Consider the following 22,602-nt stretch of genomic DNA (forward strand, 5'->3'; position numbering starts at 1 on the left):
TTAAGTACATTTGATGCCTTCATTGATTTCTGTGTGCAGTTACTGCAAAGCTAATGACTAATCAAAGGCCAAAACATACTGAACGTCATCCGTCAAAACGGCCACCCCTGTTATTTTGTACGTACAACCCCCATACCGGCAGTGAACAGGTGTGTGTCGACGCGCCGCCCTACAACACTTCATTACATCACCACTGTCAGAAAAACCAGTTTAGTACTTCAATACAATGTTGGCCTAACTACAGATGTTATTTACTAGCTTGTTGCTTGCTTTTTGCTGTAGTTTTAACTATTTCACTTTCCTGTATCTACAAGGCAAAAATTAATAATTGCTGGTTTATCTGCTGCTTTCAAAACATAATCTCATTGCTCAGATTATTATTTTTAGTTCGTTAGCATGGTCTAATGAGACAGAATTCAGCTAATACACAGCTTGTTAGCTGGTTTCACCTGATAACTGCTAGAAACATAAAACATGACAACAAAAACCTAATTTCAGCTGAATTTTTCATTTATCTGGTGTGACTACACTGCTAGCAACAAGGCTAACCATCTTGGAATGATGCATGAATGCTCTCAAGTCAGAATAACAGGAGCTAAATGCTAACCTCACCATGCCAGCTTCCTCACAATAAAAATGTTAACATGCTCATATTTAGTAGGTATAAGATTTGCTATATTAGTTTAGCTTGTTAGCATGCTAACATGTTTAAAAAAGCATAAAACACAAAGCACAAATGAGGCTAATGGGAACCAAAGTATTGGACAAATTTAAATTTTGACCTGATGGGGGAACTAGATGAAAAGTCAGACAGTCCATAAAGTTAATACAATTCATCCTCTGGGTAACATGAATGTCTGTACCAAATTCCATGCTGCTAGTGTGGCTAAAATTAATGATACATTGACTGATACTGTAGATTTGTTTTCAATCATTGATGTCTGTGAATATGTAAACTAGCTGCCATTAGTGCTCATCTCTACACAATTAATTTGAATAAATATAGCTAGCTAACTAGTAAACAGGCTGATTTAGCACTAGAAACAGGGTAAAAAATGCTTCTTCTAGCTACTATTGACACTTCTTCACTGGGACAAGTAGGTGATGTGTAGACATCATTGCTTAGCAAGGCATGGTTAGTGTCAGACCAAGGGCTTATTCTCTCATGAAAAGCCCCTGTCACCTTTTAGCTACACCCTTCTCTGGAAGCTGTCTATTGTAGAGGGCTTCCAGAGAAGGAAAGCAAGCTTGGTCTTTCCTCTTCCCCTGATCCTTCTTCTCCTTCTCATCACTCGGCACTCAGCCACACCTTAGTAAGGGGGAGGGGGACACATCTGTGGTTAACACTGATGTTAAATGTCCACCTGGGATGTCATAGATGTGTCACCATCCACATATCTTGCCACTTTGTGCGGTCTGTATGAACATGGTTTGTGTCTCCAGGAGTCCTCTCGCCCAGATGGAGGAGGAGCGGCGGGACCATGTGTCTAAGATGAAAAAGATGGAACAAGAAATGGAACAAGTGTTTGAGATGAAGGTCAAAGAGAAGCTCCAGAAGCTTAAAGACTCTGAGGCTGAGGTAAATCAATTAAGGTGTTTTTTTTTTGTATTGTGTTTTCTTTATGAACTCTTGGCAAACCTCTGACTGCACTTCCATTTCCTTGCAGCTCCAGAGGCGTCACGAGCAAATGAAAAAGAACCTGGAGGCCCAACACAAAGAACTGGAAGAGAAGCGTCGCCAACATGAGGAGGAGAAGGCCAGCTGGGAGACCCAGCAGAGGATTCTGGAACAGCAGAAACTAGACGCCTCCAGGTAAATACACCTTCACACATGATGATCAGTGTCTTATTATGGTGCTTCTTAACTGGTTTAAAGAGGGGTTTCAGGCTTAATCTGACTGTAACCTGAATTACCCGAAGATGTCACTTAAACTTAATGCAACTCACTGAAGACCCTACAGACTGTGCAACAAGAAACAGAAAACAGAAAATGTAAAAAAATAAAAGTTTTGATTTAATTATTAAAGAGCAAACCGTAATTTATTAATTTAAACTTAGGCTAGCAAAACAGGGCTCTATGCATTCTCTGGTCTCTCGCAAGCTGCAGGCTTTATGTAAAATAAATGGCTATTTAGAGTAGAGATCAAAACAAAATTGAAAAAAGAAACTCTTCAATGTGCCATAATACTACTTTGTGTTTTTGACTTGAGAAAAAAATTGAATTTCTAGAGAAATAATGCAACACTGGTCACTTTGTTGCCCTGCTGCTGGAAATACTCAACAAATATGTATGTGTGTTTGACTGTTAGCCTCAGCAGTCATGTCTTACTCCTCTGTGAACCTCTGACTCACTACAGATCAAATGCTTTAACAAACAACCAAAATGCAAATCTGCTAAAAGCCCATATTCATTTAGAAAACAGTTTTTTGTAGGATTATTTTAAGTGGCCACATCATGCTTTGCAGCATTTCATTCAATTTTGCAACCACTAAAACAGAGCATAGTAGGACTTGCATGCTGGATTCTCCAATACAGACCTAAGATGCAAGGAATTGCACTAACACCTGGAGCCTATTGAAACTAAACAGATTGTGTTTTTTGGAAGGCAAGAGACTCTTGGATGCTTGACTGCTTCTCTGTGCTCTTGTGTCTTGTATTTTACAGGACCTTGGAAAAGAACAAAAAGAAGAAGATATTTTAATATCCCCGGAGGACCTTCCCAATGTTACAGTGTATTATTATTTGCCAACCTGCCAGCCTTGATTGTCAAAACATCTGTCGATCAACTACATCCGCTGTTTGACCATATTACTGTGTAATAATCAAAAGAAAGCCAGGGGGCAGTATTGTGTGGACTCTGAATTTGACCAATCGACCTCAAAAATACTTCAAATTTCTACATGTTCCTCTTTAAAGAACTGTTCTTATCTCTGTTGACTCCTACCAGGGACACACAATTATATTAACACAGAAAACGCCACTGGCATCCTTCCCTCATGTTAAACACAAAGACAAAGTTCAGAGTCCACTCAGTCTTTCCTCTTTTCTTTCTCTAGTTTGGGAATGTTGGATGCTGCACTGGCAGTGCTGTATCCTTTTAATGCCAAAAAACAAACAAAGAGGTCAGCCTTTCACTTCTGCACATTGGCAGACTGTGTAAGGCTGAAGCTCACCTCAGGCACTGTTTTTTATATAAATATATATCTTTTGGTTCTCTTTTTTAGGTCTCACATTTTATTTCCTCCCAAGGTATTATGCTCCCCCATCTCCTGTAATGTAAATTGTATAACCATGAACTGCAGTGTTTAACTTCAATCACGTGTAACATTTTCTTACTTCGTGTTCATTTTCTTTTTTTCTTTTGTATTGGTCCTGGTAGAGAAATTGTGTTGATTTTTGTTTTCGATTATCATAGCCCATGTTTTCCAGCCCTGCTCTTGGAAACCCTCCATGTATTCCTGACTTCACTCATCCTGAGTGCAACAATGTAAAGAAACTGCTCAACTGCTTTTTACATAATGAATCAACACACCTTTAGTTGAACTTCTTGTCCAGATTCTATATGCAACTAGCCTGGGAACCACATGAAACTGAAAGCTCATGTTTTATTTGCTCTGGCAGATGCATCTGACCCACCTCCCATTCAGACAGATTTACAGCTGACCTGGCCCGAGTCAGGCCAATCACATCACAACCACAATGTATCTGTATAGTCATCGTACAGATATGATGACTGTACAGATGACTGTGCGGGCTACGTCGCACAGCGCTACGTCACACGTTCCGTTGCTCTAATTGGTTGTAGATCTGTCCAGTTGCATCCAGAGGCATTTTGGTCTGCGCCCATTGATAACGCTACTTGGAAATCAAAAATGAACTCAGAGGTCCCAGAGTAATTTGCATTTGTGAATCGATCTGGCGATCCCAGGCTAATATGCAACAGCAACACAAACAAATCTTTCCAGGGGCAGGATCTTGAAAGGCTGTGTGAGATGTCAGTGGACAGGAAAGCTGGAGCTGAGATGCTTCAGTCAAACAGCAATCGGCTCCATAACCGTACCAAGCTGGCTTTCTTTACATCACATTTAGCACTGTTTGTGTACTGCATCTGTATTTTGTAATGTTTTGTTTTTACTGTAAAAAGTCACATAATAAAATTGTGATGGGGAAAAACAGGTGAATTTGGTGAAAGTGTCTGAAAAGATTACACTACAAGACAAAAAGGCACACTGTGGCAAAAAGTATGTGGACAACTGAATATTAAATCCACATGGGGTTATTGAACATGTCATTCCAAAACCATGTTCAGTAATATATTGCTATATCAGCCTCCACTCTTCTGGTTTTAGGCTTTCCACTAGATGTTGGAACCTGGATGCAGGTTTGGTAGGTCCAGCACTGATGTTGTGCAATAAGGTCTGGCTCACAGTCAGTGCTGCAGTTCATCCCAAAGATGTTGGATGGGGTTGAGGTCAGGGCTCTGCAGGCCAGTCAGCTTTTTCTAAACCAAACTGGGAAAACGTTTTCTTATAGAGCTGTCTTTGTGCACAAGGGCTTTGTCATGCTGAAACAGGAAAGGGGCAAACACAAACTGTTGACAAAATGAAGTTTGTCAACTGAATTTGTAAAAACACTATCATAATATTAAAACATCACTGTATGCTGTAGCATGATGTTTTCCCTTCATTGGAAAGAAGGGGGCTAGCCTAAACCATGACAACCAGCCCAAGACCCAAAGTAAACAAAACTATGTGGACACAGGTAGGGCTGGATACTGAATACGTTAATACTGAGTATAAAAAAACAACTAAAGTACCCAAAGCTGGCATCAAATGCTTCCTCAGATTTCTACGTTTTTTCACTTATTCCTTGATCAAAGTTACTGATTTTTGCATTTTTGTGCTTTTATGTGTTTTACTTTTACGACTAAAATGACCACGTAGAGAATCATGTTTTATATTCCTTGAAGTAAAGTATTGAAAAAGTATAACCACATGCAGCACTACACATTGGTTTCCACATGCCTCTGCCTATGAAGTACAGGTTTGCATTTGGGTCCTAATTATGTTTGCTTCCAGCAGGTGGCAGCACTGCACTGCCTCCTCAGTTTGTACACATTCAGGGACTCTCCATGCGTTTGATCAGCCTTATCAGTGTTTCTTTGGACTTTAAACATGACCCAGCTGTTTTTGTCTCAATGCACTCAAAACCCCAAGTATGCTTAGTAAAGGATTCACAGTCCACTTGTGTTGTCATAGCCTTTTACCCACTGGAAAGATCCTTCCTGTCTAACCTTCTGGGCATTTTGCTCAAACAGGTCAGATTAGAGGCTTTATCACAGTGCACTTCAGTCTGAGGGTCACCAAGGCAATAGTTGCCCACTTGGCACTTGTGACAAAAGAGCCAGTAAGGTAGTCTGTTTGTGTTATTTGGGTATTATGTTTCCTTGTAATTTCTTGAGAATTAAAGGAAAGGGGGCTGACTTGGTTTTCAGAGTGGAAGTCTGTGACACCACCTTGGGTTCTTGAGGGGGTCAAGCGGTTCAGAAAGTTCTAGGAGGTAGTGAGGGTATTCCAGGTGTCCTTGTGAAGATTGCAGACTTTCTTGACAGATGTCTTGAGGTGGTTATTTGTCAGGGTCTCTGGAGATTCTTGAAGGAGCTCACTGAGTCCTTGTGGGAGTTCGAGGAGCTCTAATACTTTTTTTTAAATTTTATAGTCTAAGTTTTGGGGGATTCTAGGGATCACTGAGGAGTCTCCAGAGGTCACTGATAGGATTTTAAGTTGTCTTTAAGTTCTAATGATTCTTCTCTTAGCAGTCCTTAAGTGAGTGCTTGAGGTGGTTCCTTGGGTCCCTGTGATGGTTCATGGACAAGGACAGGGAATTCTTGAAGGAGGCCCTTGAGTCCTTGTGGTAGCTCTAGGGGCTTTTAAGTGTGGTTTAGAGGTCCTTAAAGGATTTAAGAAGACCTTGAGGTGTTCCAGGGATTCTTGGGAAGGTTTTGGGAGTCACTGAGGAGATTCCAGGAGTCCTTAATGTGGCTCTAATGGCTGGGGGAGGAACTTGACAGGGGTGGATTTTTGGGCCCTTGTTATTCAGAGGGTTCTTGAGGAGATTTCAGGGGTAACCAGAGATTCCAGGAGTTCCAGAGATTGTTGAAGGAGTAGATGGGGTTCTTTGGGAGTCTCTGAGATCTTTAACAGGGATCTGGGGTTCATGAGAGGAGTCCAGATGCACTTAAAAGGATTGCAGGGGTTGCTGAGACAGTTCCATGGTTGCTGGACTTCTTGAACAGTTTTTTAAATGGCTCTTGGGGCTTCAGGAATTCTTACTGATTTTCTCTAAGCGCATAAAAGGGCTCAAACATACATAAAATAAACTCAATAATTACATAAACTTTCTAAAACTGGCCTTAGTACAATATACATTATTTTCTTGTAATCATTTACCTTTGTGTGCCTATTTGCAATTATGCCTTGTAAGATAAAATGGTTCCTGACAGTGAAATGAAATGAAATGCCATACCTTTTTATCTTCACATTAAAAATTATATTTTTGCCAGTAGTCCAACAACATGTAATACAAGAGAGCAACAAATTTTTAAGTCACCAAATAGTATTGATTGTAGACACGCTGAATACAATAGAATATGAAACTAGCCAACCAAAAGGCTATGACATAGCAACTAACCTTTATACTAATAATTGAGCCTGAGATTATTTAATTTTAATGTTAAAGTTTGGTTCAGGGCGAGAGGAGTAAAATCAATTAACCTTATGAACCCTCAGCAAACAGACTATGTCCTATTAGCACTCTAAAGAACTGTTAGACGTGAACACAATGAAAAGTGGATTGGTATGGGTTTTTAATGGCTGATGCAATCATTATTGTTTTATGGATTACAGCAGCAGATTTTGCTTATCATTATTTGTCAGTAATCTTTTCTTTCCAAAAGATTAGAAGTATTCCATCTATCCTCCAGGATGTCACAATCAAGGTGGAAAAGTTAAAACAGCATTAAGACCTTCCTGGTCCACTCCTCACTGAAACCTATGTCACAGGAATTGTGTTGCTAGGAAACAGCTTGGGTCTAGGTTTACTTCCTGACCACAGCTGACTTTAGCAAACAGCACAACAGGAGATGAATATGGGCCCATTTAGGATGTTTGTGAATCGTAGTGTTGCATTTGAATCAGTTCAAAGTGAGGTCTTCCCACAGACAGCCAATATATTGATCAGTTCCAAATTAAAGCTTCTAATCATTCACCCTGTATTATATCAATATCAGATGTGGTCAATAGATTTTTAATTTAAAAAGTCAGTATTGGCTCCATATATTGATATAATCCTAAATTTGGTGTTCCTTCTGGCTTATTCAAACAAATGCTGGACCCTTTGGACTCACACACAAACACACACACTGCTGCACTGCAGTATCACGCCACAGTCTTCCTAATGTGACAGCTAGTCTGCTTTGGCCTCTCCATTTGCTGATTGGTCGGCTGTGCCCTCGGGTCACCCAGGTGAAGACACCCCCAGCCAATTACAGCAGTGTACACTAAAACCCCATTTGTCAGCCCACATGACAAGACAGGAGCGGGTCACAAATCTAATCCTGCTTCGGGCTCCAAAAAGACAGGAACTGACCTGTCTTCATTGCAATGATTCTTTGTTAAACACAGTATTTTTGCAGCTACGTATACTGCTATGAATCCATAACTTGCCTCATTCTCTGATTTAAATCTGCTTGTTTTTCTTTATTAACTCACTATACCTTCCTGTCCATTGTACCTTACTGTACCTCCACTATTGCTGCCAACTTCTGCTCCTTATCAGGTTAATCAGAGTCTCTTCATGTTTGGTTAATTGCTGTTCTGACATTGACCTGGTTCATTGAGAGCTGCAGTGTTTCTGGGTTAGCTCCAGCCCTGGGCAAAATGATAAGACTGTAGGAAATGTGTCACCGAGACCGTCAACACTCTTTCTGTTGGGCTCAGTTTTATACACTCCAGACAAAGCATGTTATTCAGAGAGCCAGCAATGGGATCAGTAGACTCTAGAATTTTTTTCACTTTTTTCACCAGTACTTTTGGATTGAGTCTGCCTATAGGTGACATTTTTGTGCCAATATTTAAATGTATCTTGTATGAGAATAATAGTTTTGACCATTTTCATGCTCAAACATTTCCAAACTCCTCATTATCCTTCATTTACTCAGGGACTAAAAGTCTCTGAGTTAGCATGTAGTCAATCATGAGACATTACATATCTGCTTTAAAATATATTATACCTGTTACTGCTGATGCAAGTGGTATTACAGCTAATAAGAACAATATGAGACAGCACTAGGAATAAGGGAATCTTCCCTATTCATGTAAAATTGATCCTATTTAAAATACTCTGCAGTGAGATAAATGCTAAAATGAGCAGGTCATCATACTCACAATGACAATACCAACATGCTGGTGTTTAGGAGAGAATGTTTACTACTACTTAAGTCACTACTTAAGTTTAGCATATTAGCATGCTAACATTTACTGATTAGCACTGAATACAAAGTACAGCTCAGGTTGATCTGAATGTCTTTAGTTTTGCAGGTATTTGAAAAAAAATACCTGCAAAACTAAAGCAAGTGTCACAATTCATCCTGTGGGGAACAGGTCAGGGATATCTTTGCGTTGTCAAGACATTTTACTTAAAACCACAATGTAAACCTGTGACAACATAGAAAAGGTCAAGGGATCATCAAAGTGATTGGAATCTTCAGGAACTATGAATGTGCAAAATTTTGTGTTAATCCATCGAGTAGATAAAGCCATATCTCATTATAAGTTAAAGCTTTGACCTGCTGGAGGTGCTAGAGGAAAGGTTATTGGCTCACCAAAGTCATTGTCATTCATCCTATTGGGACCATGAACGTCTGTAATGAATTTGTGGAAAACCATTCAAAAGCTATAGAGATTTTTCCATCTGGACCAAAGTGGGGTAGATTGACCAACCAACTAAAGACATTGCCTTTCCTGGAACCACACTATCATAGCAAAAAAGTAAAGCCACACTAGCAACCCCTGAAGGCTCCTATGGTAATTACTCCCTGAAAAATGAATGGGTTGGATTAAATTACAGATCATATGGATGTAATGAAGAATTTACTGATGAATCTGCTCTTCTTTGAGCCTACAAAATTCATTACAATCTACTCACTTGATCTGTGATTGCCTTTTAGTGACACTAAAGAGCTCTGAGGAACCATCCTCTGGGGACCATGAATATCCATAGCAAATCTCTCTTGGAAACAGCCAAGAGTTCATCTTGTACACAATTTTGATGATTTGACATAATAGGAGAGGTCTTAAAGTGCTCAAAATGGAAAGGTTGCATCTTCAGGGAAGCATGAATGTGCTCAGTAAATGTCATGCCAAACTGCACATTAGATTTTGAAATGTCTAATGTAAGATGGTGGTACTAGAGGATGAAAAGCAGGGGAGGAGGGGTCACCAAAATCATTAGGACTCTGGTCCTTAGGACATCCTCTGGGGACCATGAATATCTACAATGAACTTGCTTTGGAACAAAGTGCTGGACAGACCTGCTGCCACCATGGAAAGATCATTAGTATTATTGAAATCCTTACAAAAACAGACACAAATAATGCTAATTTGTTTTTATAATTCCAAACCACAAGCATCCATTTATTCTACATGGAATTGTCATTGTTCATGATGTTCATAAGTCTATTTATTACACTCATTTCCACTACCTTGAGTTCTTAGGATGCACTGACAACACATCATACTCAAAGGACAAAACAAGGACATGCTAGCAGGGAAACATTTAATTGTAATTACAAAGTGTTTGACAAGTAACTGTACAACATCTGATCTTCTCTGGCCTCCATCCATAGGCTAACACGAGTCTTTACTTACAAGGTCAAGTGGGGCCAAAATCTCCACCTGCCAAAAACCGCAGGATTAGACAGTAATATTAGACAACAGACAGGATTAGATACCATCAGGGAAAATCAACCCTAAACCACTGTTGTGTTCTTTAAATTCATATCACTGTGAAATCCAAATCTTCTTAACTAATTTGGATGTAGATCAGAATCACTCCTTCCTTTCTACTTGCCCTTTTTAGGAATGTTGATACCTTCAGTTTTGAGTCCTGATTATTTTTCACCATCTTACATGTTGAACTCCTCGAGTCTTTCTTGTGTTACCCATGTTGCATAAGAGCTGAGGTCAGGCAGAGGTGGCAATGTGCAGTATTTATGCCATGGGGTACCATGGTTCTAAATAGAGTTGTGATATGAACAGTGGACTATCCGTTTACTACAGAGGAACTTGGCACACAGCTGACTGTCTGCTCTACATTATCTGTTAGGGCCAGAGATCCATGGCACAGGTTACTAATTGAACATTGCACCCAAATGATAAAGTAAAAAAAAGAGTTCCATGTGATAGAATTTGCATTTGACAGATATGATGCATTACATAACTGTCTGTGGAGTAGGAAACAGTGCTGACTGTGAAGCCTATAATCAAAATGATGAGCTAGATATTCTCGTGCAAAAGCTATGATGGTTGTCAAATTAAAATAGTGCTAATTTTATTTTGGAATCCATGCATCCCTCTCAACAACCCATTAAGTGTATCAAGAACTGCTGGAAACCCTCTAAAGACTTAAAAATATCTAAGAATCACTGGAGCGCCCAAGAGTGATTTTTGGGCGCTCCAGTCAAGAAGCACAGGAACCAAGGACCCCTGTAATCCTTGGAGAACCATGGTGTGCAAAACCCCTGGAACCATCCCAGCAACCCCTGCAATCCTCTCTGAATCCTCTCAACAACAAATGGAACCCCCTTAATTCCCTAGAACCCATTTGATACTCCTCAGATCACCCTCAAACATCCTTTGAACTCCATCAATCGCCTACGTAAACCCCTCAAGATCTCTAGATCCACTTAAGAGCCATAGAAGTACTCAAAAACCTCTGTTGAAGATCCCTGGAAACATCCTGAATACTCTCAGGTACCCTTAATATCCTCTGAAAGACCATTTGAACCACCTCAAGAACTAGAGGAATTAAGAATTAAAAAAGAAATAAAATATCCTTGGTGCTCCACAGGAATTCCCTTCTAATACTCTTCAGAGCCACCTGAGGGATCCTTGGAACCCCACAAAGACCTCCCAAAACTTCTCTACATCATTGTAAACCCCCAGGAGCCCACAGAATCTCTCAGTAACTTCTGGAGACCTGTTTCAGATCCCCTAGAACTGCATGGAGAATTCAAGAGGATCCTTCAAAGATCCCTTGTTACCTCTGTGGTCATCACAAGGACCCTTGGAATTCCCTTATGACCCTTCAAGAAGCCCTGAAACCCATTCAGAACCTCTCGAATCCTCATCTAGGCCCTGGATTCTGCTGAGACTCTCTAAAACCAACTGAAGCATCAGTGCAACCCTGTCAAGAACTCACAGTGGTCTCTAAATCGCATTTTGAAAATTACTGGTGTAGCATAATTACAATAACTATTCAAATAAATACAGAAATAAAGCACTATTGGCACTGAAATCTGCACTTGTGCACATATTAATTAGTCCCAAACTAGGTGTATATGGTGTATATCTCTGTTGCTTTGTGGCTGTCTTATTTCCATTTAGAAAGAATATATTTAAACTGATTGGATTTGTGAGCAGTGGGTGTATTTCAAAAGAATCATCCAATCCATGAATGGAGAGTTTCTCAACACCATTACAGAGGAGAGAAAGCATTAGATCAATGGATAATCACAGGCTTTGTTGATAAAGAATGAGACCAAAGCATGCGTCTTATCTAAAATTATAATGTTATGCTAATTCAATTAGGTAGGATCAGAGCGGAAGCAGCCAGAGCGTTGGTTACACACCTTCTGTTGATAGAGTCCACAGTAAAATACCGAAAGGTTTGACCAATTGCTGCAGACTGGTCCTACTGTTTGGTTCTGATAGATGTGTTCATTTCAGGTTTGAATTTTCTCAAAAGTTCTTCCTCAAAACAAAAGACTAGAATCAAAAATCTTTGAGGGGCAATTTACTCACTTCACAGGGGCTGTGAAAATAGTTGTATAGCCTGCTGCTTGGATTTTGACTATTCTTTTTTCAATTCTTTTTTCACAGCATGTTACAATTTGTCTGTCAAAACCACTTGCTGCAAAAGTGAAAACTTCATGTTCGGTTTGATGAGAATAATTAGCTCAGACCAATACTAAAGACTCAGGTTGAAAGGTCTTTACAAATACCAATAAGAAACCTGAATATAAAAATGATTACGTTTCACAAAAATATGTTTGTAATGTAAGATCAGGAATCATTTAAAACTATACAGGCTATTATCCTGCTTTACTGCAAACAGGCTTTTTGTTGCTACAAAGTCCAGGAATTATTTAATGATCAATTATTAACCTACATTAAAGCCAAATCCAAATTTGAATATACCCTATATCAAAATTTACATATATTTATAGTCAGCTCTTCTTCTCCAGTGAGAGAAAACATTTAGTTGTCGTGGCTGGAGCCTCCTGCTACTGCTGATAATGAAGGAAACCTTTGCTTTCAAAGTAAAAGCCGGGTTGACAAATGACTTTTTTTTTCTTTTATCAACATTAAGTTTCTAGGCACAGAAAAAGAAAATTATATTTAAAAGATGGACCACATATGCATTAAATCCATTGTAAAATGTGTTCAACTTTATAATAGGATAAATTTAAAATTTGGCCAGAAATTAAAAATAATGGGCAATAAATTGAGAATAACATATATTTCGAAATTTATTGTAGAGACATTTAATAATCAATAAATCAATACAGAAAATCTTTATTTCTTGACCTTTTATTTCTTTCTTGGCAAAGTTTTAAATGTATCAATGTATTTAAAGCTATGGTGCGCAGTTCACATTTATTAATGTATATTTATTTCTTGTATCCTTTTTGGTTTCCCATAGTCTGAGAGGACAGGCCCTGTATTGAATGTAATTTAACATACCGAGTAGGCTATGGCTATGGCTTTGGCACTAGTGTTTATTGATTTACTCTATATATTCATTTGAACTGCCTTGCATGCTTATCCTTCCTCCTTACTTTTATTCTGAAGACCACAAATAAGGTGTTCCGGTATTGTCTTGGCTGAACCTGTGTGACTTGACGCACGCTGGAAGCAGTGGTTTGTAATGATGTGAGAACTGGCGTCTCCCTGTCAGATCAGTGAGTGTGGAGGCCGACCTGTGGCCAGACGGACAGCAGACTGAGTGAGGGCAAAGTTTTCTGTGGAGACTGTTTATATCCAGCTCTTCTCTCACACACAGACACACAGTCAGCTGCTGCCGCCCGGAGCGCACAGACACGGTGAGCAGCATGTAGCCGGGGCTGTGGACAGCTGCTGTATGGTGCGTATGTCTAAAATCATTTTTAATGAAGGGAAGAAGGTGAAATCTGGACGCTCTGATGTGTGAGCCTGTGTGACTGTCACTTGTCTGCTCTCTGTGCTGCTTGTGTTTCAGTCTCTTCTCTCTCTGCCGTGGCCCTCTGCCTGCCGCCGTCCGCTGCACTGATCCGAGCCCCGGTGACCCGCTGGAGCCATGGGTGGGAGTCTGGGCTGCCACCGCTCCATCCCCAAGGACCCCACTGACTTCAGCTGCGGCAAGCGTAAATTCAGCGCTGCGTGTAACTTCGGCCACATCCTGGTGAACCAGGAGCGGCTCAACATCAACACAGCCACCGAGGAGGAACTCATGACTCTACCGGGAGTCAACCGCACTGTTGCGCAGAATATCGTGGAGTACCGGGACTGTATCGGGGGGTTTAAAAAGGTGGAGGATCTTGCTCTGGTGAGCGGGATCGGTGCCACCAAACTAGAGGTGATCAAACTGGAAATATGCGTCTCCAGCAGGACCAGTTCGTCCCAGCACTCGCCGTCCTCGCTGCGCAAAGACCTGGACCATCAGTCCTACACTGGGATGAACATTAACACCGCGACCCCGGCGCAGCTCATGAGCATCCGAGGCATCACGGAGAAAATAGCCAAGAACATCGTGGCCTATCGGGCGGAACACGGCCCGTTCAAAAACATCGAGGACCTGGTGAGGGTCAGCTACATCAACAGCTCCCTGCTGGACAAAATCCGCTTCCAGGTGTTCGTGGAGCGCTCCAGGGCGCCCTCAACCAACACCAACGGAGGGCTGACCTGTACCACAAAGTCCCACCCCAGCCCAACTTCATTCAGCCTCAGGAGCGACGACCTGGACCTCCCGCCCGGAGGACCGACCCAGATCATCTCTGTGCGGCCCAACGTGGAGCCCCCACCCGGGCTGCGGGACGGGAAGCCCGTGGTGCGCGTGGCCACATGGAGCTTGCAGAGCTGCTCCTGCGATAAGGCCAACAACCCGGGGGTCAAAGAGGTGGTGTGCATGACCCTGCTGGAGAACGAGTGAGTACAACTTCCAGGGATTAATACACTCGAGTATGACATATTAAGTATTTGATGAACATAGTTAGTTGGATGTGTCATGGTGAGGTAGTGTCATACACCAAAAGTGAGGCAAACTTATATAAATGTCTTATTAATGGAGAGAAGATGCAAAGATCAGGCAAAAGCTCAAAAGTCATCAAAAGCCGACAAAATCTGTAGCTATTTTTTTTCACCAAACACATTAAAAACAAGATTTTCATTTCATTTTTGAAACATCTGTGCCAGCAGTGCCACGTAGAAGCCATACCTGGGCCGGTCAGTCTGCTAGAGCATAGTGACCTGTAACTAATTATTTTATGCTTCAAAAAATGCAAATGATTTACCATCAAAAGCTGAAGTAGCAAATAAGGAAGTGTCTTTCACAAATGATGCCTGACTTTCTTTATATTTGTTTGTGGCCCCCCCAAAAATCTTCATAAACAGTACATCACATGGTCACACAACAGTCTGGTTAGGTACCCCTAACCACCAGGGGCCCCAGAAAGCCACTGGATGTCATTTGGTTTTAATAACTGGATTAATTACAATTTAACTTAATGGAAGAAATAAAATACGCTTTTAAGAAATGTAAAACTGTGAAACTTGATCTGCTAAGAACTGTTTCCTAGTTAGAAGTGCAAAAGAAAAAAAAATCACACAAAAGACAAATGTATACTGGAATTATGACAAAAAAGAATCCAAAGTGTTGTTTTTTGCTTGCTTGAGGGCCCACAAAAGTGCAACAAAAAGTGATATGTAGTTAAATAGTACAGAGTGCCATTATAAGCTCTTTACAAGGTAATAGCCCTACAAGATCAACACAGCAGGGTTCTGGGCCACACCTGTTTAAATGTAACAGGGACAAGCTTCGCAGAGTCTTATGCAACATTTCTGATCCTTTGATTCACTTTGAGTTGCTTGTGTCAGTTGTTTGACAAAGTATCACTTGAAAAGAAAATGAATGAAGAGCAGAGAGAGAGCAACAGGATATTTAGTCGACTAGTTAAGGTGTCTGTGTTCTTTTACTCCAAGAGAAACATTTGTGCAAATATGAGCCTCTGTGAATAAGGTTAATCTGCTGAGATAAACTCTGAGAGCAGAGTTTCAGTGTCAGGCTGGTCCGTGAATGAATAACAAAATCAATTGAACAGGATTCTCTTGGTGTTTGTTTGACAACAAGCTGCACGGATAAAAAGTTCCTCTGACCAGGCCTGAGATGGCTCAGCACAAAATGACTCACAAGATATGTACTTTGTCCCGCTCACATGTCTGCTCACACAGCCTCCATGTCTTTCATTTACAATTCTTTGTTCATAATACACAGTTCTTGAGCTGGGTGTAACCAGGCTATCGCAGTGTGTCTTGGCACAAAGTTACATAGGCTGGGTTTGCCTGTTCAATTAACCAGAGCAGTGCAGTATCCTGCCTTGGGTTGGTGAGCCCTGACCTGCCTTGAAGGGTGGAAGGTGTGGAGGGGTTAATAGAGGGCATTCAAGTTGTTATGTCTGAAACTGTCACTGCCAGTAAAATTAGTATCCTCTGCTATGTAGCTATCATATGATTCACCATAGCACCTCAACATTCTCTCCTCTGACGTATGGACAACGTGTCTTACCAAACTCCAACTGAAAATGTGTCATTTAATGTTACTTCCTGTACACACTTAGTTGGACATGACTGAAGAGCTTTGTTGAATTGTCCACTTCTGTTTATCAATTCTGCTTATGGCTAATACACCAAGTAGAACTTATTTTATTACAATTTTGATTTCCTTACTTGATTCACCTGCTTTTCACACAATCATGACACACTGAATTACACTGTCATGAGCTGTGGAAAACCATGCTTACCAATTATTAAAACTCAGATGATATTGAAATAATTGGTCCTGGGTTTAAAGATTTTCACAATTTATAAAGACGTCTTTTTGGTCATGTTCTACAAGGTGTCAGAGGCGCTTTGGTACCCTATGCAGAATTGAAATAAGCAGAACTGGATTCTGTTTAGGGCCCCATTGTGAACCATACATCCTTTTCTGTCATGTTATCAAAGCGCCATCAGGCATCAAGTTAGCAAGGTGGCTACAGCAAGTAGCAGGTCTGTTGTCTCATCATAACATCCTTCCTGTTCTCACTAGCTGGCTACTAAGAAGCTTTTCTGTGGAAGCACTACCAGAAAGATGAGTTTATTTCAATGCTCTTCAGGCTATTTTTGTTATTTTTATTATCTCCTGACCCCCTGGTTGCTGCAGGGTCCTTCTTAGTTCTGCTCTAGTTTTCTCTTATTGGAGAGAAGATTCAGCATGTTGAATCGATGTGAGAAAGCTGTTCAGCCTTATGAAACTGTGATGTCAGTTGTTTAGTACAGTTTATTATTATTTTTTGCCCCCTTTTTTTTCTTCAACAAGCAAAAGACCACAGGCTGAAAATATCACTGCAAAGCAAAGCAACCCTAACCCCAACAAAATACACATATTCTCAATTTGCATTCCAAACATATGGCAAGACTGTTGAATTATATTTACAGTAGTGTGAAAATGGTTCACCAGATCATATTGTTTATCTCTTCATTTTTTCTTTGGAGTACAAGTACAAAGTATTAGTACTAGTTGATTTCTCTTTCATATATGTTCACAAACAACTTGAATAGAAAACAAGGCAACGAGAGGTGACGTGAAGCGACCTAAAGGCCTCAGTAGTCTTCAAACAAAGTGCTTGTCGGATCATCTAACAGCATCTGAAACCCTATTTCTTGACTGAATGGGGAGGTTTTGTGTCAGACAATTTTTGTAACTTCCCAAAAAAGACAATCTGGCCATTACGCCAACTTTACACAGTGATTGGCCGGGTTTGTGGAGGTGAGAAAGTAGGCAGGGTTTGAACTTGTCTCTCAAGCTCTCTTTTTTCATTCTTTACACAGCTACGTCCGAGGGTAACAACATAAATGTTTTCGAGGAGAGACTGTATGAACGTGTGCTCCTTTATCTGCATGTGTGATTCATTGCATTTCACACCTCTCTATGGTGACAGGTTTTTCATCTCTCTGAGATTGACACCATTTATAAATGGTATAAAACACTTTTGCTTTTAGATGCGGTTGAATGACCTTTTGTATGAATTTGACACTAACTTGGACCTTATGGTAACGCAGCCAGAGGGCTTTGATCAACACTAGTTTTAAAACCAACTGGGTATGTCAGGACCCTTAAGGGTTCATTATGCTAGAAATGAATTAGTTTGTACAATAAGTATATAGCTGTTCTGAATCACCACACTGGAAGGTGGGATGAAGAACCTGCCATCATAGCCTCCTCCTGGCTTTATCCCAAGAATGCTTTGAATTATCTGCGACTTGTGTATCTTTGTATTCTCACCTTAATGAAATGTACAAATTGAGATAACAGCGTACACTTTCAACATGATTCATGTCTTTGAAGCTTTCTTCAAAGGCGTACATGGTGTTTCCCTGCTTACACCTCACACCTGCACACTCCAGCCAGTCGTTGCATGAAGTGGGTGTGATGGTCAGATTACCAGTTTCAGAATGGTGGGACGAAGCCCCTCCAATTCCAACGTTGGAAACATGTGGTAGAGGAGACTGTTAGACTAGCACTTCATCATCACTTCACCTTTTCATAATCATCCATGTTTATTAAGTCGTCCATAAACCTCCACCACACCAAGTGTAAACTGCACTAGGTAAACCCTCCAGCCTCACATGATAGATGCATTTGAACAAGGGGTGTCTGCTGTCATGTGTGTTTTGATAAGAACCATCTGATTACCTTTGGCGCCGTCTTAGATCATCTTCCTCCATATCTGCCTCCCCTTCCATCTCCTCTGTAACCCACCCTCTTATAAATCTCCAGCACTTCCCTCACTCATGCCTCCCACTTCCTGTGTTCCCAAGCCATGGGTAACAATCCTAGTGGTGATATTGGAGGGTTGATTGTTATGGAGGAACAGCCGGCAGCAGGAGGAGGAGGCTGTAGAGGAGATATGGTGTGTTTGCACAGCGCTCGGGCTCCGCTGTGTGAGCAATCACAAGATCCAGGCTGAGTTTACTCACTTCCTGGCTTTCCTCCAAGCACCAGAAGAGAGCTACTAGAGTTCAATGAACTCCTGCTTACCAAAGGTGAAACAGCAGACTGCGCTCAGCCATCAGAGCCTCACAAGGCCTGCTGATGTTAGTGATCAGCCAGCCTCACACACCGAAACAGCCACCACTAACTCTTAACAGCGGGGTTAATCTGGATCAAGGTACGGATGTGAGCTGACAGGCTCTCACTTGACTCAGAGCAAATGTGGCTACAGTGGTGAAAAGCTGTTGCTGTCAAATCTTCTCCAGGGATCCTCTCTGTCTGCATGACAGGTTACAGGAGGACTTTTCTGTGTCTGGAGTGATCCACACAGTTTTTTCTGTGCTTCATCAGTTCATGTTTTTTGTGTGTGTGTGTGTGTGTGTGTGTCAGAGTGGAATTTGGCTGTTTGCGTTTTGAAACCCTCACATGACGTCTATAATGTGTTTTGCAGTGCTGCTGTGAAACTTCCAAGCTGTATGAAGCAAGAATTTTAAGAAACAACCAACACCCATCCTCTGTGTCAAAATCACACAGTGATGCTGCAAGAGACAACATCGCTGCCATGCATTATTCATTCAATTTACCATCCCGCGTACCTGACACTTCACCGCACACAGGAAGTGAAGAATCAAAACAAACAATTGAGTTACAGGACAGCAGTGAGGACGTGATCTATCCACAGAAAGCTGGGCTCACCAGCATTAGATCTTTTGTCATGTCTTTTTTTATTTGGTCTGAATGATGATAGACCAGCCAGGCTGGTAAATATGAGCTCAATGTGTGCAGTTCACAAAGCACACATAGTTTTGTTATTGCTTCAAACAAGTTAAGTCCAGTAGAACAGACGTTTCAGCCTGCTGTCATGTTAGCAGAGTCCCTTTACTTGGTACTGAGTGGCTGAACTGTTACTCATCACATGTAAAGTTGTGGGAGACAGATTGTTATTCTCCATCACATCCCTCAGCTCTGGCTCCACACAGCTCTCTCTTCATGCTGAAGGGATGCAGAGATGGTGGCAAAGGACTGTGAGCCAGCTGCTGTTTAAAGCCTCACGTGTGGACCGTGGCCTGCTTCTGACTCCCTCTAGAATGAAGAGATTGCACCTCACCATTACGTTTGCAGGAGGAGTTCTCTGGAAAATCCACATGGAGGACAACTTCATCCTCTCTTAGGCTTTCTTTTAAAGCCCTGCACTCTTTGACTCGGTGCAACCAGTTGTAGTGGTGTTTAGTAAGGCTGTTGAGCTTGGGATTGAAAAGGTTCAACAGTTCAGCACATGTTCCAGTTTGTGCTTCTTTGACAAAATTCATGTAGGTCTTATGGCCCTCTGACACAGGTTTTCTTATCCATTGATGCCGTGTCACGATCTCTTCCGCCTGAGGTGCTGCAACTTGTATCTCATTGTTGAAGCATTTTGTACAGACTCGATACAGGTGTAACTTGTTGTCTGGACTGCACACAATTGAGGACAACAGCTGAGAAATGTTAGCAGTTTTTAGAAGACCTTTCTGCTGCAGTTTTTCAGTCAAGAGTTTGACATTCTCATGGTCCAAGCATGCACAAGTGGTCCTGTCCGACACTTATGGCTGTTTCACAAAGAAAGGACAATATCGAACAAATTGTCTGTAAGAAGTTCCCATTTAAGAATTATACTGCAGATGTAGTTCAGTCAAGAGTTTAACTAACACACGCCTCTGTTTGTTTTTGTTTTTATGACTGTATCCTTTCCCCCTGGCAGTAAGCGACTGTTCTCATCTCGACAGAGGAAGTCAACAACTCTCTTTTCTCTGGATGGCTAATTTCTTTGCAGTCCTTGATCTGTTCCCTTCAGTTGTAGATCTTGACTTTTGCTTCCCAGACTTATTTTTTCCCTTAATTGTTCTATGCGCTTTTGTGATTTTTTAGATTCTCTTTTGGCAGCTTCCATTTCTCTTTTCATTTTGTGCATTTTACGTGCAACCTTGCTTTCTGTCTTTGTCAAGGATGGTCTGGGTTGCTGTACATCTACACAGACAATATTCTCTCTGTCAGTGTTAGGATGTTTAGCGAGTTGTATCCATTGACTCAGGTGTGAAATTCAGTATTTCCTCCTGAGCTCTTTTCCTTTCCCTGTGCTTTATCTGGTCTTGCCTCCACTGTTTCCTCACTTTTTCTTTTTCTGTTCTGGGCAGCTGGCTGATGACAATTTTTCCCTCTCTCTTCCTCCTCTGATAACTATAAAACATGAGAACTAATAAACTGGCATATTCTCATTTAAAAATCTGAAATGTCTGACTAGTGGTTAAAAGTAATAACTGCAAAATAAACTGTTTTGCAGACTTGCATTATAGTTTATCAAGATGTATTACCTCTCTTTTTTTTTTTTGCAAGATATGCTTCTCTTGCAGCCGGATCATTTTTAATGCGCTCTATGTGTCATGCTGATCTTTCCTGCAAACATTCTGACCATTCACATCTGTACAATAGAGTTGCATTAATTTTGTGTCTTCTCCCATCCTGCAAGGAAAACACGTTATTTTACTGTGTCTTTAAACGCACTGATCAGGAGTCTACAGCAAAGTATGATACATTTTCTCGATAGTAACCTTTTTAACGTGCAGGAAGAAGTGCTTTATCTTTGAGGGAGAGCTTACTTTGACCGGAAAGAACAGAGCAGGTATCCTCATCTGTTTTTACTAACAATATCTTGATAATACAATATCCTCTTTAATGTTATTACTTCTTCACTTCAAAATAAAAATCCCATATTTGCGGTAGTTCCACGCTGACATTTGAGAACATACAAACTGCTGGACAAAAGTTTTTCAATTATCTCAACACATTTAAAACAATTGGTATTTGTAAAATTTGGTTTATTTGAAAGGTTTTAAACATAAAATCATACCATAGTATTTTATTTTGAATTTATTATCATTAAAATACCATCGTTTTCTTAGTCTGTTCATTTGCATGGAGGGTTGCACCGCCTGACATTTGGGAGTTTGAGATGCCAAAACACAGAGATATATATTTACATATGTTTGAATGTACTGAAAATGTAAATTATTAAAAAAAAATAAATAATGCACTCGGACATAAAAACATGCATGTTAATCCTGGCTCCAAAACTCAAAAATACACCCAACAACACCTCTAAAGGTCACTAATTAACACATTACATCTAGTTGTTTTAATCAGTTCACAAACAGAAATGTAATGTTAAGTTACATGCTGGAAATATTTCTTGTCTATTACTCATTTCACTCTCATAAAGCTCTTAAATGATTTCTCTAAAACTGGTCAGATGCTTTAGAACAGACTCTCTAACTCGCTGGCTTGTTTGGTACAGTTAATTGAAGGCTTTCCTTCTCCTTTTTCAGGTTTTGCCTCCAAACCTTTTTTATGTTAATTTGGGATCCTCATTGTCCTCATTTACCATGTGCTTGGCATATCACCATTAGAATTTGCATAGAGTTTTTCATTTGCTAGGTTGATTGAAGGTCTGTGCCTTGATACAGGATTCAGGTATGCTACAAAGGCTTCAAATGGTGCATGTGAAGTTAATTTAAATACAGCAAAAACCTCCAGACTCCAGTGATCTGTTTATTACCAGATATTTGTTACCAGTCCAGATAACAAATAACTGAAATTGTGATCAATAATGGTAGCACACACTTCAAATGAAGGTCCTTCCAAAATGACTCCTACAATTTCACAGGACTTTCTAATGAGTTTTAAGTTCAAAATTTCCAATGACCTGTGTTCCTGTGTAAAGCTATGTGTGAGAAAAGTAGATTTTTCCTAATTGAAATATTCTAGTTAAAGAGAAATAAGTTTTGTAATTGGATCACGTAGCTGAAACAAAAGTCAGTTTCATCACAAGCTGAACCTTAAAGCAGCAAAGTTACTCAAGGTTCTTTCTTTTTTCCATCACACTGTCAAGTCATGAGGGTTTGTTTTCTTCGGTACTGTGTCTGTGGTTGACCTTTCACCTTGCTGACGGGGCTGATGGTGGTAGGGGTTGATGTCACGCACATGAAGTGGAGAGTTCCTACTAA

The 22,602-nt window shown here is 40.6% G+C and overlaps 2 protein-coding genes across 3 annotated transcripts in view; both read left to right on the forward strand.

Annotated features, from left to right (window-relative positions):
* Positions 1-4,179, forward strand: part of LOC121912730 (septin-7) — a 47,236-nt gene extending 43,057 nt beyond the window's left edge. For both annotated transcript variants that reach the window (XM_042435093.1, XM_042435092.1), the window contains 3 exons: positions 1,444-1,579; positions 1,668-1,813; positions 2,666-4,179. In XM_042435093.1, coding sequence (XP_042291027.1) covers positions 1,444-1,579; positions 1,668-1,813; positions 2,666-2,702 — 319 coding nt within the window. In that variant the 3' untranslated portion in view covers positions 2,703-4,179. The remainder of the gene's footprint in view (positions 1-1,443; positions 1,580-1,667; positions 1,814-2,665) is intronic.
* Positions 4,180-13,163: 8,984 nt separating this feature from the next.
* Positions 13,164-22,602, forward strand: part of eepd1 (endonuclease/exonuclease/phosphatase family domain containing 1) — a 32,746-nt gene continuing 23,307 nt past the window's right edge. The window contains exons 1-2 of the mRNA XM_042434550.1: positions 13,164-13,423; positions 13,538-14,463. Coding sequence (XP_042290484.1) covers positions 13,616-14,463 — 848 coding nt within the window. The 5' untranslated portion in view covers positions 13,164-13,423; positions 13,538-13,615. The remainder of the gene's footprint in view (positions 13,424-13,537; positions 14,464-22,602) is intronic.

Source organism: Thunnus maccoyii, chromosome 15, assembly GCF_910596095.1.
Source record: "Thunnus maccoyii chromosome 15, fThuMac1.1, whole genome shotgun sequence".
In the NCBI taxonomy this organism is placed as follows: Eukaryota; Metazoa; Chordata; class Actinopteri; order Scombriformes; family Scombridae; genus Thunnus; species Thunnus maccoyii.